We start from the raw sequence: 15868 nt of genomic DNA on the forward strand, positions 1-15868 counted from the left end.
TTAATTTAGAAATTAAACTTTATTATAAGGATGCATGTATAGGAAAAAGCATAGTATATATAGAGTTTGATACTATCTACTGTTTCAAGCATCTGCTGGGGTTGTGGAATGTATACCCTGCAGATAAGGGGAGACTCCTATACTGTAAAAACAAACAAACAAACACAACCCCTGAAGCCCCCAAGATATACAGTACATTGAAGTTCTTGGATGATTTCTTGAACTTTCCTTCTTATTCCTCTGCATATTTTCCTCTTCATCTGCTCTGGCCAACAATGACATCTAAAGCTTTACCATGGAGAACAGGCAACTACAGGACAGAAATACTGTGGCTTCGATCTGCCCCCTTTTACATTGTTTTAAAGGAGAAAAATGGCCTAGAGGATGTGTAAAATTGTGGGAGGGTCAGGGGAGAAAAGAGAAAGAAAGAAACAAAATAAGCACAGAGTTACAAAAAAATCAGAAAAGAGAAAATGCTACCCTGCAACTATGTTTGGCCTGAAAAATTACAACTTTCATCATCATCATTCTAAATATTTTTTTGTTAAATCAAAGTTTATGGTAAAGAATACCTGAAAAATTCCAAAATATTCATTTAAACCACATAAATAATGCTTCAAAATGATCATAAGAATGTTTTTTATTTAGTAAATATTTAATAATTCAATTTGCATCTTGACTAGCAGATATTAAAGTGTCAACTTTTACATCCCACTTGTGATGGCCTGAATTTTCATATGTGATTTGATTTGTTTCCACAAAAGCAGTTGAATTATTGCAGTGAGTTTCTAAGTTTCTACATTAACATAGCAGCAAGTGATATGAAGGCTATAAATCGACTTTTAAGGAGAATGTTAATTAGAAACACTGTGAAATTTACTTCATTTGGTAATATGAATTCAGGTACCTGATTTCTTTCTCCCTGTTCTATTTTAAAGAGGAAGAAAGTATAAAAATAGCAGTTTAAATGTTTTACAAAGTTTAAAAAGTGTGTTTTTGTATCTAAGGAAGGTACCATCCAGATGTCACAAAATCCAAGGAATTTGCTACATGAGGGCAAATTAGAGAAAGACATCAGGAGCTATCTTGTGTTTGTTTCCCACGAGAAAGAGGAGCATCCTCATAGAAGTTAAAAAAGAAATCATCCTAAACTTAAAGGATTAGAAGAGGCTGGAAGCAGGGGTGAGCCGTGAGGAAGTGAAAAGCCAGTGTGCTGGCCTCTAATTGTTCAGTGTTCTCCACTGTTGCCACCCCCCCAGGAAAGCTTGTGAGGCAACACCAACAAAAAGTCAGCTGCACTGATGGGTAGAGGGTCTTCTCCCCTGAATTCATAGAGGCACTTCCCTAACAAAGAAGATGGCAATGTCAAGACTAGAGTAGCTGTCTAACCAAGCCTGGAAGCTCTTGCAACCACAGAAAAGTAACGCAATGAATTACATTTCTGCTAAGAGGGTTCAAAGCCCCTCTTTCCTTTCCTTTCTCCTCTAGCTCTTGGGTCACTGAATTGGAATTGGAAACTATTTCAGCTTAACGTTTTTGAGGAAGATCTGCATCCCAGTGGGATTTAAGAGCATTCAAGAAGCTATCCACTCTCTTAGTGGAAAATACAAAATGAATAACTCTCATTTGTATTTGAATATAAACATCAGTCCTTTTCATAATACATAAGGACATAGAAAAAATGATTAATAATTAATATAATTTAGAATATGGTTTATCATGTAACTATTATTCTCCATGTGCCTTTTTTATAGCAGCAAAGAGCAGAATTTGTTGAATCCACATTACATGATAACAGTGCAATAAAGCTATAAATCATTTACAAAATATAATTAACTCTCACCAGAAAAATTGAAAATTTAAAAGCAGTACTCTAAATAATTCTTGGATCTAAGAGAAAAAATTCACTGGATAATTAATTAATTGTAATTATTAGTGCAAACAGGTGGTATTTGTAAGGTGACCAATCTCTCACTATAGCCACAAACAACCACCTCACTCACACTATAACAACAACAACAACAAAAGTAATAAACCACATGGAGAAATACTCATAATCAGACTTTAAGAAATGTATAAGAAGGAAAAACCTAACACATGGACTTACTAAGAAAAATATGCTATTCCACACAAAGTGGATGAAAAAGAAATATGATAAATGAGAAATCACTCCAACTATTTGAGTAGAAGACTAAATATAAAGATGATGATAATTTTTGCCAGATTTAATCCAAAATTTGTTGTAGAATGTCTGCAAATCCTAACAATAATAGTTTGGGATTTGAAAAAAATTCACTAATTTGGAAGAAATAGTACTGAGTAATGTGAAATTCTTTGCAATAACACCAATAACATACGACTATACAGGAAAACAAACTCTGGAGGAAATATTTGCCAGACGGATATGAAAAAATTTGTGTTTGTATGGACATAAAGATGGCAACAATAGCCATTGGGGACTACCAGGCAGGGAAAGTGAAAGGGGGCCGTGGGTTGAAAAACTACTTATTGGGTATTATGTTCACTGCATGGGTAATGGGATCATTTGCACACCAAATCTCAGTGACATGTAATTTACTCATGTAGGAAACCTGCATATGTACCCCCTGAATCTAAAATAAAGGCTGGAAAAAATGATTGATGTCTATAATACATAAAGAGTTCTTACAAATCAATGAAAAGGCAAACATCATAACAGAAGAATGTACATTGTATAGCAGGAAATTCACAAAAGGAAAGCTTGCTACTAATATTGAAAACTCTATCCTTGCCACCACTTTTCAATTACTAAATTATCAAATAAAGAAAGAATTGGTGGAAATTGTGAAAATAGTGCAGGCACATAGGCCTTTCAGCTATTATTGATGACATTGTTCATCATACCTCCTTTTTAAAAGAACATTTAGAAATATGTATAAAAAGCTTCTAAAAATTCATAGCAATTCATATTCCAGGAATGTGTCCTAAGGGATTAGTCAGAAATATGTGCAAAAATGATTATAAGTAGTGTTTAAAATAGCTTTATAATCACAATAGAAATAGCTTAATATTTAACAATAGACATTGATGAACCAAAATTTAGTAAGACTTTATTATAATGTTTTATATGTTATTGAAGAGCCTTTTAAATTTAATGATATGGGAAAATAGTCACAATACATTGCTAAATTAATAAAGTGTGATATTAAGTGCTACCTTTAGTAAGAATCGAGTAAAAAATACTTGGAAATCTATTAAAATGTTAACTTGTAGTCTTCTCTGAGTAGTGAAACTATGATAATTATTTTCTTCTTTGTATCCTTTAGTTTTTTCAAGCTTTGGATAATCTATCTAAATACTGTCTCCACATTTAGGGAAAATACAATACATATTATTTAAAATATATTTGTTTTTATACCAAAAAGCTAACATTGTAAAATAAGCATATTTTGATATTTAAAAAAATACCTTAAAGTATCATTATATCATTTGAGTGAAAAAAAAAAGCTGACTTTCTAAGAAATTTTCTGTGTGTGACAATTCCATTTTGCAACTAATGCTGTGAGAATTGACAATCACCTTTGCCTCTAGTGGTCACCTTTATTGATAGGTAAAAGACAGGAGCCTTAGGGGATGAAGGGCTAAATAGAGAGAGGCAACAAAGTGATATGTCACATTGCTGAAATGGAAGTCTCAGCATGCACAGTCCTCTTTTACTATGGGTGGAAAACAGTTGAGGTTAGACACCAGCGAAGTTCTTGCTTTTAAGTTTCAGTTTCAGAAGAACATCTGAGAAAAAACGACCAAGTGAAGCCTTTTCTGGTTTCACACCTAGTAAGTCCTTGATACTTAGGCCAGCATCCCATTCTTGCTGAATCTGAAATAGGCAACACCTAACTATACAGGCTCTCATCTACTTCCGAAGGCTAATCCTCCAGGGGCAAGCCAGCAGACGTGGGCAAGTGGTGATAGCATCCCTGAGACAGAGGGACTACAAGCTTCACTATCATTTCTGAGTGAGTTTTAATTTTCAGATGATGTTAGTATCATTTGGCTTCTTATAGTAGTCTTTTGGTTCAGTACGTGCTAATTGCTTAATTATTGTTTGTTATTAATATTGTAGACTATATTTTTTATACCCTGTGGACTACTTGGAAAAAACTTTGATGTCTTAGCACTGATGGAATGAAGCTTCATGTAATTGCCAAATAAATTTATATGCAAAACCTGAAACATTGCTTATTTGAACTCTCTAGATATACAGTATTCACATTATTATAGTAAGATGATATTTAACTCATATGTATTATGTTTGTCAAGTTTCTAAAATGAAAACTTGATAGCAAATCCAATTATTACATCATTGTCATGAGTCGATATCATCTCTAAACTCTTATTGTAAAAAACTTTTGTTATATTGGATGAATGAAGAAAACTGATGTTCAAATATTTTTAAAAGAGAATATATTTGAACTATATTATTCCTCTTTTTCATTTCTGTTTGTCCTCCTAATATTGTTAAGTCACAATTTTCCCTCCAAAACCGATTTAAGGCAGGTATTTCACTATTTGTTTCCAAATACAGAGGGGTCAGTAAGTAATTACCACTTAGCAGTTCACTTTAAACTAAGCAAGAAACTGCATTCTAGTTCTGTTTTCTCAAAGTAAAGTCATTGTATCCGCTGTAACAGAATATTGGGGGGAGGAGGAAGGAAGGAAGGAAGAAGGAAGGAAGGAAGGAAAGAAGGAAGGAAGGAAAAGGAAGGGAAGGGAAGGGAAAAAGAAAGGAAAGGAAAGGGAAGGAAGGAAGGAAGGAAAAAAGGACAGAAAAGGCGGAAAAAGGAAAGAAAGGAAGAAAGGGAAGGAAAGAAGTTTCAGAAATACTATGTTCTTACCCCAGAAGACAGATCTAAGTTGAGTTTTATTTGAAATAACTTTTGTTAACAAGGAGGTGATATAATGGTAATGTCAGGGATTTATGGAATTTACGATATGGGTAACCAGATGATAAGCAAGGGATGTAGAAAAGGAATTGTCAGAAACTAAAGACAAACTTAATTGGCTTTACACTTTGGCCTAGAATCATACCACACTGGGTGATGACACTTAGAAATGTCCATCATCATCATCATCATCATCATCATTGCTGTTATTATTAAGTGCCTAGACACTTGTTAATAAGTGGAAGATGAAGATGCTCTCTCTATATTATTTCATTTAATCCTCTCAAGAACCATTGAATAGATAACTCTTTTTGACAGATGGATAAACCAAGGCGTTGGGTTAGGCCAAAGCATTTACTCAATGTGATATGGTTAGTATGTAATATGAGACTTTAATTTAGGTCTCTGTGATCCTGAAGTCTATGCTAGTAACCAACTACAGATAACAGGAATTTCTACAATAGCTTTTACTGTCAAATTTATAGGAATAGTGTAATAGCTTTTTTGCTTCTGTCCACATGGAGTGAATATTGGGGTCAAATCACTAAAATCTACTAATGGATGAAATGCTCATAGTGTAGTCAGCTCTAGTAGTTTTAGCAATATAAAAAAGCAGTGATGATTGGTGTCATAAAAGCCATAGCACACGTTCCTAGAAGGGAAAATGCAACTAAACTGCTTTTTTCAATCATATCATTGCATGTGCATTTGGCAAATCTGTCACTGCTCCTGGCTACTCTCTCTCTCTTTTTTTAATGCAAGTATTTCTCTGCATGGATTTCTTTACTTCATGATCTTCTGTTGTGTATTGTGTTTTCTTTTTGAAATCATAACTTGGGAGTTGTTTATGCTTCAGAGACTTTTAAAACAAGGCTACATTTTAATGTAAATGCACTTAAATTGACCCCACTTATTTAAATGATGTGAAATAGCTCAGCAATGTTCCTATGACCTGTTTTTATAACTTTTGATATTTTATGTGACCTCCAATAAGCTGGACAGATAATAACAGAAGCCTTGGCATTGGGCTACCACCGCCTCTGTGCTGCTGAGTCTGGCGTCAGCAGCGAAGATGAGGGTGGGAAGCCACCGAGGAAGCTGGAGGTTGACACAAGTGGCGGTAAGGGCACATCATTACCTAGGAAGAACCTTCAGAAATCCTCTGCAAAAGACGGCCTGTTTCCACCCTTCCTATTCTTGTTTCTTCCTTCCGCCACTTTTTTTTTCTTTTCAACTAAGGAATAGCATGGCCAGAAGTAGTTGACAGGCCCTACGGAGAGCTTTACAGCTAACATCAGGTATAAATTTATTATTATTTTTGAATATTGATGTCTAGGATTAAATAAAAGAACATTAGATTATACAATACTGGTAGGAATTTTCAGATCAGTCTTCTTTCAATAGCATGCCTCCCAGATAGTTGAACGGCTAGGTGAATTTGCCTTAATTGACCCAACTGGAGAGATGGAGAACCATGGTACATTTCACAGTGATTCATTTGACCTTTTTTTTTTTTTTTTTTTTTTTTTTTTTTTTTTTTTTTTTTAAACTAGGAAAGGATTCATTGCCATTAGCCTATGACCTGGCTCTTGGTGGTAAGTATTCCATCTGCAAGTGTTCCAATTAGAGTGATCCAACAGACCATGACTCATATAAATCTGGTCAAACTTCTCATGTTCTTGAAATCACTAGGCTTTCTAGTATTTATTGAATGACTTTTAAGAAATGTGCTTATTTGAATATATTTATGTGTATGGGGGCAGGGAAAGATATTCATTTATTCATCATATGGTCACATTATCCCACCTTCAATTTTAGTAATTGTCATCAAGCACTGTGAGGCATTTGAGATTTTACCCTTCTTTCAAGCAACAACTTAGCCAGCCACAGTTTTATAGATCATGGCAGAAGACATAAGACACCTGGGTCAGAGAAAAAGGACTTTATTGCTCATAGCAAATAGCAGTAGCCAGAGTACCTGTATTTATGCTGGTTCCCTGAGCTCCATTTCTCACTTGGCAACATGAAGAGGGCCAGGTAACACTTGATTGTGCAGTGGGCTGAGTTACAGGAGAGGGACCCTGATCTTAGAGAACCCATAACTTTTATAGTGGGCATTCAACTAGAGGAACTCAGGTGCACCTTCCCAAATATTTATTCTGCAATGCAGAGATACTGGGTATTATTGATCAAATTGAATTCAAGCAAGAAAACCTAATTATTTTTAAGCAATGAAAGGTGTGCACAAGGAAGATTATTAGGGCTTGCTTTATGCCAGGCACTGTGCTAAGCATATTACATAAATTATCTCATTTACTGTCAAAGGATTCTGTGAGTACAGCGTTGCTATTCCCATTTCATGGATAAGAAAATGAAAGATTAGAGAGGTATTATTTCCCAGTTTATATAATTAGTAAATGGCAGAGCTGGCGTTTTTTACCCAGGTTAGTCTGACTTCCAAGTACACACTCATTCCACTACATCAAATTGCCACTGTTTGTGAATTGCTTGCTCTCTGATATTAAATATTTTTTCAAAAGCCCACGGGGTTACCATAAAAAATTTCATGTTTTTATACTAATATTTCTTAGAAAAGCTTCAATTACTCTTTCTCCCTTGCTTGAGGAACATCATGTCTGACTCCCTTATAGTGTGTGTGTGTGTTCATATAACATCTCAGCTGGATGCCATTAGCACTTTCTGTCCTAGAATTTAGGCATAGTATATTACTACATGGTGGCTAGGCAATTTTATTTCCCTGTTTCCCCGAATGTTCTTTAATTAATCCATAAATTTAGAAACCAGATTAGAAAAACAGAGGACTTTCTTTAAATGTTTTTATAACTGACTTTTTAATATACTTTCATGTAGGAATTTGAATAGCAACAGATACACTATTAAAGAGACTTGACACACATTATTGTTTCCTATTGTTTCAATTTAATTTTGTTTCAAATCCGGTAATAATCTGTAATGAAATAAAATGGACCATATTCTCTCAGGTGAATTGGCTATATGTTCTGTGAACAAATATTTGATTCTACGTTTCGCTTTGGAAGCTTTTAGGTAAAAGTTAGGAAATAACTGCTGTGATAAGCAGAGGATGACCTGTAAAGTCAACCTCAGCCCTATTGATAGACCTGAAATTTTTATTTTACTCCTTTGAAAGGAGACATCACAAATTACCTTCCAAACACATTTTAAGGGAAATGTAATATCAGCTATTATTGCTTTACCTCAAAATGGTTTATCATAATAGCTGGCAAGAGACTGAGGAAATGCAACAAACGATAGCCCTGTTTTGTGTTAGAAGCGGTAATGAAATGGTAAGACAGTCTTGGATAGGGTATAAAGTAGAGAAGAAGTGAGTAAGACCAGGACTTCAGGCTTCTGGTAGGTTGTTGGTGATGATGTTGGGGGTGAGATGGCTAGCCAAGAAGGCAAGCAAGTAAAAAACAAATGAGGAGCATCATACTTGCCTACTTTATAAGTTTTTTTTTTTTTAAGTTAGAGTTTGACATCTTGGTATGATAACTTATTTTATAAAATCTAGTCCAGTGATTTTTTAATTAATAAAGATTAAATTGATATAAATTATTAAGATGAACCTTTTCAAAGCTTCTAGCTCCCTAAGTGCTGTTCTGCAGTTGGGAAATTGAAATGCTTTAGGTGTTTGGCATGACGTGCCTTTCTTTACTTATTTTACTTGCAACATATATATAACTTTATTTAATAGTTAAAAAAAATCCACTTGGTGCCATTAAAAAACATATTAAACCAATATTTATTGAACTATGAACTATGATAGCTTGTGCACCCAGGTTTACCAGGAAATTATGGGTGAATACTTGTACTTCAAGAAAATTATTTATGCTGAAAACTGTCCCAGTCTACAAAGTCCTATCTTGCTTTGTGATCCTGTCTTGCCAAAGGCAAATTAGCCTCTGAACACAGGTGAGAGGTAATGCAAATCGGTGTCTTTAGTAAAAAGTCTTACCTTGAGCTACAAAGGTAAGACTTTTTACTAAAGACACCAATTTGTGATGACTAAATCTAGATATAGTAGCTTATCACCTGGGAGTGAGAATCAGCAGTTCACACTGTATAATGATTGTGTTGCTAAAGGCCCATGTGAGTACCAGAAACATAGGCAGAAGACAGACATATTATGCTGCTACAGAAAATAATAAGTTCAGGGCCAGGTGCAGTGGCTCACACCTGTAATCCCAACACTTTGGGAGTTTGAGATCCAAGAGTTGAAACCAGCCAGGGCAACGTGGAAAGACCCTGTCTCTACTAACAAAACAAAGCAAAACAAAAAAATTAGCCTGGCATAGTGGCATGCACCTATGGTCCGAGCTACTCGAGAGGCTGAGGCAGGAGGATTGCTTGAGACCAGGAAATCAAGGCTGAAGTGGGCCACGTTCACACTGCTGCCCTCCAGCCTGGGTGACACAGCGAGACCCTGCCTGAAAAAAAAATAAAGAGAGAGAAAAAGAGACAAATAAAATAATAATTTGTATGAAGATTAAATATTATTTTTCTTGTTGCATAATTTTTTCCGCTTATTATTATTTCTAAGAAAGGAAGTTTGTATGTATGTGAAAGAGAGAGAGAGAAAGAGGAAGCCAAGAGAAAGAGTGAGGTGGAGATTTTACTGATTGCAAGACATGGGGACATCAGTTTTTTTTGCTTATTGCTGCTTATTTTAAACATCTCTGATGATCAGCTTTTCTTTAATATCAATATGTTCCTTAAATTTGAAGACATTTCTTTTCACAATGAAAAACCATTATTAAGTCATGGTGCATGTTATAGTCAGCATCCTAGAAACAATGGAGAAAGTGTTTTATATATAATACAATGGCCTCTTGATATCACATATAAATATCTCACACTGTAAGTAAGTGTGATATAAGATTATAGTGTCCCCTCCCTTGTTCACTTTGATTAAAGTAACCTTGATTTCTAACCTTATTTTTATAGCACCAACAATGAATTTCGTGGTGGATGAAACAGCAGCAATCAACTCAAACAACGTATCCCAGCAATTGGCACAAAAAACGTATACACTGGAGAAGAAAGAAGCAATGGAGGAAGATGAAGCGCCCCAGCACAGAGATGCTGACACAGTACAGGGAAAAGGGGAGGCAGCACTGAGGGGAGAAGCAGGAGTTGTTCATGAGGCTCCCTTGAGGGCGTGGAAGCCAACAGCAGAGCAGCCAGAATTGGCAGAAGAGTTTACAGAAAAAAGGGAGATCCCTCCAGGCATAGAAAGGGGGGCAGAGGCAGCAGCAGAAGCAGAAGGGGCCGGAAGGCTGGGTGAAGGGGGGTCAGACCCCATAGGACAAACAGCAGCAAAAGATGCTGTGGGTCTGAGTAAAGAGGAGGCTCCTGAAAAGCAAGCCTTGATGCTCACAGTGCTTGAGACAGAGAAAGCAGCTTCTGAAGGGGAACAGGGTTTTGAGAAGGCAGTGCTTGCAAATAAGGCAGCAGCCCTGAACTCGGAGCATCTTCATGAAGTAGCAGCCCTGAGAGAGGCAGCGACATCGGAGGAGGGAGAGGCTGAGGGTAGGGTGGCTGTGAGTGATGTCAGAGAAAGTGAAGAGGAAGCATCCATAGACCTAGAGGACACAGGACCCATGGAGGACACAGCATCAAAGAGAGAGGATGGTTCTGAAGAGGCAATTCTTGGGGGAGAGGAACCAGCCAAAGAGAGAAAGGAGGTTATGAGAACAGAAACACCCTTGAGCCCCTTCACAGGAGACGCAGAGGCAAGCCGGATGCAGGTTTCGGAGGGCAGCCCTGAAGACCTTTGCAAGGAAGATGTGGAAGGGGAAGAGATGGTGACTGAGGCAGAAGCTAATAGGGAAGATGATAACAAAGAAATGTTACCCAAGGAATTAGATGTAGCAAGAGAGCGAAGGAAAGCTGAGAGGCCAAAAACATCTCTGAGGAAAACTGACTCTGAGAGAGAAGAGGTGACAAGGGCAAATGCACTCAAGGGTGAAGACGCTTTTAAAGAAGAGCAAAAACTTAAAGCGGAAGAGGGGAAAACAGAGACGGAAGTAAGATCTGAGAAAGAGACAAAAGCCCCCCCAAATGAAATGGGATCTGATGCTGAGAACGAAGCACCTGTGGAGGCATCTGAGTTATCTGACAATCCAGGGCTTCTAGGAGAAGATTCACTAAAAGAGACAGTGGTTCCCATATTTGAAGCAACGCCTGGATTTGAAAAGTCGCTGGAAAACATAACAGCTCTGAGGAAAGAAGGAGGAGGGGAAAGACTGAGCGAGGCCAGAGACACAGAGCACAAAGACAGAGAAGAGCTGTCCAGCAGGGAGAATAGGGCTCTGAAGGAGGGGCACCGCCAAGATGGAGAGGGGGCCTTAGCAGCTCCTGAAGCTGAGCCAGCAGGAAAGGTGCAGGCCCCTGAGGGGCTGATCCCAGCCACAGGCCAGGCAGAGGAGCTAGCAGCCAAAGATCACGACTCCTGCGCAGGACTGGAGGGGAGGTCTGAAGGGCAAGAAGGAGTGGATGTCGTGCTAAGGACCCAGGAAGCTGTTCCTGAGGAAGATCCCATAATGGCAGAAAAGTTCAGGGAGGAAGCTGTGGATGAGGACCCAGAGGAGGAAGAGGACAAAGAGTGCACTCTGGAGACAGAAGCGATGCAGGACAGGAACTCGGAAGGGGACGGGGCCATGCAAGGAGCAGGAAACACAGAAAAGAATGAGGGTATGGGAGGAGGAAGGGTTGTGGCTGAGGAAGTTCAACACGCAGGTGGTGAAACGGCAGAAACAGCCGCAGAGGAGAGGGAGGTGTTGGCAGGTTCGGAGACAGCCGAGGAGAAAACAATAGCAAATAAAGCCTCCTCCTTTTCAGATGTTGCTGAGGAAGAAACCTGGCACCAACAGGATGAGTTAGTGGGAAAAACAGCAGCTGCAGGGAAAATGGTGGTAGAGGAATTAGCAAGGAGTGGGGAGGAAGTGCCAGCAGCAGAAAAGATGACAGTGACATGTACAACAGAGGCTGGGGTGGGCACTCCAGGAGCCCTGGAAGGGAAGACCTCAGGGCTAGGACAGGAGCAAGAGGGAGGGTCAGAGGGCCAGGAGGCAGCCACTGGGAGTGGCGATGGGAGGCAGGAGTCGGGAGCAGCTGAAAAATTCCGATTAGGATTATCACGGGAGGGAGAGAGGGAACTGAGTCCGGAGAGTCTACAGGCGGTGGCAACACTTCCTGTGAAGCCTGATTTCACTGAAACCCTAGAGAAGCAACAGCATATGGTGCAAGGAGAAAGCGAGACTTCAGATGTTTCTCCCAACAACATGCAGGTCTAGGAGACTTGCTGGCAGACGGTGAGTTTAAGCGTAATGTGTTTGTAGGACTAAATAGCAACCCTGCGGTGGGTCTCCTCCCCTTGGGGCTGGCTTGTCCCTTTATTGGTGTCTGTGCACATGTAAACACACAGGCTTCAATTCTGTGTCACTTAGCCCTAAGCCTGCCAGGAAAGGGGCTGGGAAAGATGGAGGAGGGGCCAAAGCATGCACAGGGACACACTGCTCTTCCCGGTGTGACAAGTCATACTCAGTCTTTGCAAGGCAGCTCCTTGAAGTGGTGAGATCTGTGTCTCACAGATAGGACCCCCAAAGAGAAAATACAGAGGAGAATGTGCCACAAAGGACAGACCACAAAAGTAAAGAATCGAACTCTATTTCACAATTCATTTCCACCTTAGTGTTTTGAAGGATGAGATGAAGGTTGTTTGTTATCATTTGCCTTTAAGTGGGCCCTATGCTTTCATTTCTGCAGTTTCACAAAGTTTTTACATATATAAAACATAAGCATTCTATATTTAATATTTTACATATATAAAATATTTTACATTCTATGTGTAAAATATTTAAATATATGAATCTTGAAGAGTCGAACTAAAGACTAAAATTATTTTTTGCATATTCTGCTATTTCCTTTAGGCCCTCATATTCTTAGTCCAGTTTCTACTATTGTGAGTGATTTTATCCTGGCGCTACTATCCTTTTTATTGTTTTTCAGGATAATTTAAAGATGTCTTCTGAAGATGTAAAGAGTGGAGAAAGATTCACGCAAGCATCTCACCAGGATTCTTGATTTTCTCTCTCTCTTCTTCTTAGTTGCTGGTTGCGCTCGTCTGAGATGATTCCCAATCTGTCAGCCCTGGTCAGTAGCTCAGTAACCACCTTGAGAATAGCTCAAGTAGATCTGTAGGACCCTTCTTAGGAGCAGTGGTTCCTCATGGAGAAACTTGTGAGGCTGTTACACATTCTACACACCTAACATTATTTTCAAACAAAAATGATAATTTTCAAATGCTTGACTTTTACCAAAGATCACTGGAAGGCCTGATGTTAGGGGTTTGTTTAAAGTCCTTTTTATTGTACAATACAGAGCCCCAGTCAATTCCACAATCTCAATTTCATACATGGGAATTTTATTTAAAAATCTGTGGTTTGGGGCTTTAATGAACTGGCCTGTGAAAATGAGCTCTAAAGTTCCTCCCACGTACACTCAAAACTCAAGATTGCTCCAAATCTCTAAGTTCTTCCAGCAAAAGATTTCTTGGCATGTATATTCACTTATACTTAGAAATATTCATTCTTTTAATTTATGCCAGAATAACAAAGTGGAAATCTTATTTCAAAATGCTCTTTGTTTTTTTTGTGTGTGTTTCTGTAGTTCTGCTTTCTGGGGTAGACTAGTAAAATGGTAGCTTCCAGCATTTTGTCCCTGGGGCCTTATTTATAGGGCCACTCAAATTTAAATAAAAGTAGTAAATAATTTAGCTAAGTGGAATAAGTATAATAATTATAGTGGTAAGCATAGCACATCAGCATTATGCCAACATTCTAGACTCTTTAGTTGATGTCATTAAATGGAAAAGAAACTCGGATTAAATGAGTGTGCTGCTCACCTTCCCAAGTTCTGTTATTTCAAACCTGTGAACTAACCTTGCAGTTCATTATAAATCAACAGTAACAATTGCATTCTAAATTACTCCCTGATATTATTTTCTAGTTGTGTATCAGCCTGTCTCCTAGGGGTTTTCATTTCCTTGAAGACATACCAGTGCCCCAGAGCACATGTATGTATCTACCATTTCTCTATGTGAGAAGGCAAAAAAAATTTCCTTAAGCAGTGATTTTCCAGCCAGAATATACATCAGATTTTCATGGGACACTTTTATAAATGACTCAACCCTTTTCCCCACCCCAGAGATTCAGATTTAATTCATTTTAGATGGATCTATGCATCAGCATATATTTTTTTAACTTTTCAGTTGATTCTTCTCTGTAGCCAAGGTTGAGAACTGCTGCTTAAATCATCATATAATCCATGCTGGCCACATTACACTCAAGGTCCCTAGGGACCAGGCATATTATCATAAGAGGTATTTTCCATTTTAATGTGTAATGGAGCCATTCAATGATCAAAAATACACTGGGCCAGATAGTAGACTGGTCCCTTGATCAGAAGCATCAGCACATCAAGCATCACCTGGAAATTGTTCCCAGCCTTTGTCTCCTACCTACTAAATTAGAAACTCTTGGTGGGGTCCAGTAATCCATAGCTTAACAAGCCCTCCAGATAATACTGATGTACACTGATGTCTGAAAACTGCTGTCATGGACTATTGATTGTATTGAGGATTAGTCTCAGTTGGAAAGCCAACTACAGAGGCATTTTGAACTTTCTTTCTTTGCCTCTCTATGTCTCTCTGTCTTTTCCTGTCTTCTGATTTATCTGTCTTCCTTTCTCTAGTAAATGGCACTCAATATAAAAGTGGTGAAGTCAATCTTAAACTTATTTTTGTTATGATTGTATTGATACATGCACGAAGTCCCTCTGCCCTACTCCCTATTCAAGGATATTACTCACTGTACATCATAAATCTCCATCATCTGTCTTAAAGTTTTACGAGTAGATTTCATCTACATTATATTCAAGTTCATTTATTACTGAGCTGTATTACTGTGGAGCTCTAACAGTATTTGTTTCCTGATTTCAAACTCAATGCTACAGAGCACTTTGAATACATCACACCTTATGGGAAAGATAGTAAACTTATTAATCCCATTGAAAAATTAGTTTTGTACAATGTGCTAAATGGTATTGCATTGGATTACTTTTATATTTAACACACTCCATCAAAACATCCTGTAACAGAATTCTACAATCTGCATGTGAATTTAACTGTGAAATTCAGTATTGTGATATTTTGAATAAGTGAATTCTTTCTCTGCAAATACTATGTTGATAAAATTACTTGTATGTTCACCTGAAATGGTTTGTTTCCTGTTTCTTCATTATTAAAACATAAATCAATCATATGTTTACAGATACATGTGAATGGTTCTTTGTAAATAAGACTCAACTTTTGAAATCTCTGTGTTCTTCCCTTCCAATATTTGAACTCCACAGAGCAGAGAAGTTTCACTAGGCTGTATTTTTGACTACAGTATATGATGTATTTATACTGACTGTCTACACTCATATGTGTCTTTCACACACATAAGATAATTTCAGGGAGAAAAATTATTATCACCTATCACCATTTTATAGGTAACTGAAAAAAAGCTCAATAAAGTTAAGTGGCTTGTCTAAAAATCAGTCAATCTCAGGTCATCTGACACAAAATTTGGACTTTTTCTTATCATATACACTACTTCTAAGAAGAGGTATCTTAAATAGATACTAAGATATTATATGTGAACATCTACTTGTTTTTGTTTACTTGTAGAAGGGAAAAAAATTAAACTTCCTCAATATATCCTCTATCAGTGAGAAGGGAGTTATATTTCCAGCTAATGTCAATCAAAGAACAAAGGAGATTATTAAAATAGTTCAAAAGAAAAATAGGCAATCAAAGGAAATGTAGGTAGATTTAGGTTTTCTGCTTGTACTTCTTGAGT

At 37.7% G+C, this 15868-nt stretch overlaps 1 protein-coding gene across 3 annotated transcripts in view; it reads left to right on the top strand.

Annotated features, from left to right (window-relative positions):
- The window catches only part of ERICH3 (glutamate rich 3), a 113275-nt gene extending 97989 nt beyond the window's left edge, over positions 1-15286 (top strand). For 2 of the 3 annotated variants that reach the window (XM_063654134.1, XM_054482175.1), the window contains 3 exons: positions 6476-6517; positions 9909-12277; positions 12975-15265. In XM_063654134.1, the coding sequence (XP_063510204.1) occupies positions 6476-6517; positions 9909-12259 (2393 nt within the window). In that variant the 3' untranslated portion in view covers positions 12260-12277; positions 12975-15265. Of the gene's footprint in view, positions 1-6475; positions 6518-9908; positions 12278-12974 lie in introns of all 3 variants that reach the window. The other variant, XM_054482167.1, reaches the window with a different exon arrangement.
- Positions 15287-15868: the final 582 nt, after the last annotated feature.

This window comes from Pongo pygmaeus, chromosome 1 (assembly GCF_028885625.2).
Source record: "Pongo pygmaeus isolate AG05252 chromosome 1, NHGRI_mPonPyg2-v2.0_pri, whole genome shotgun sequence".
Taxonomy (NCBI): Eukaryota; Metazoa; Chordata; class Mammalia; order Primates; family Hominidae; genus Pongo; species Pongo pygmaeus.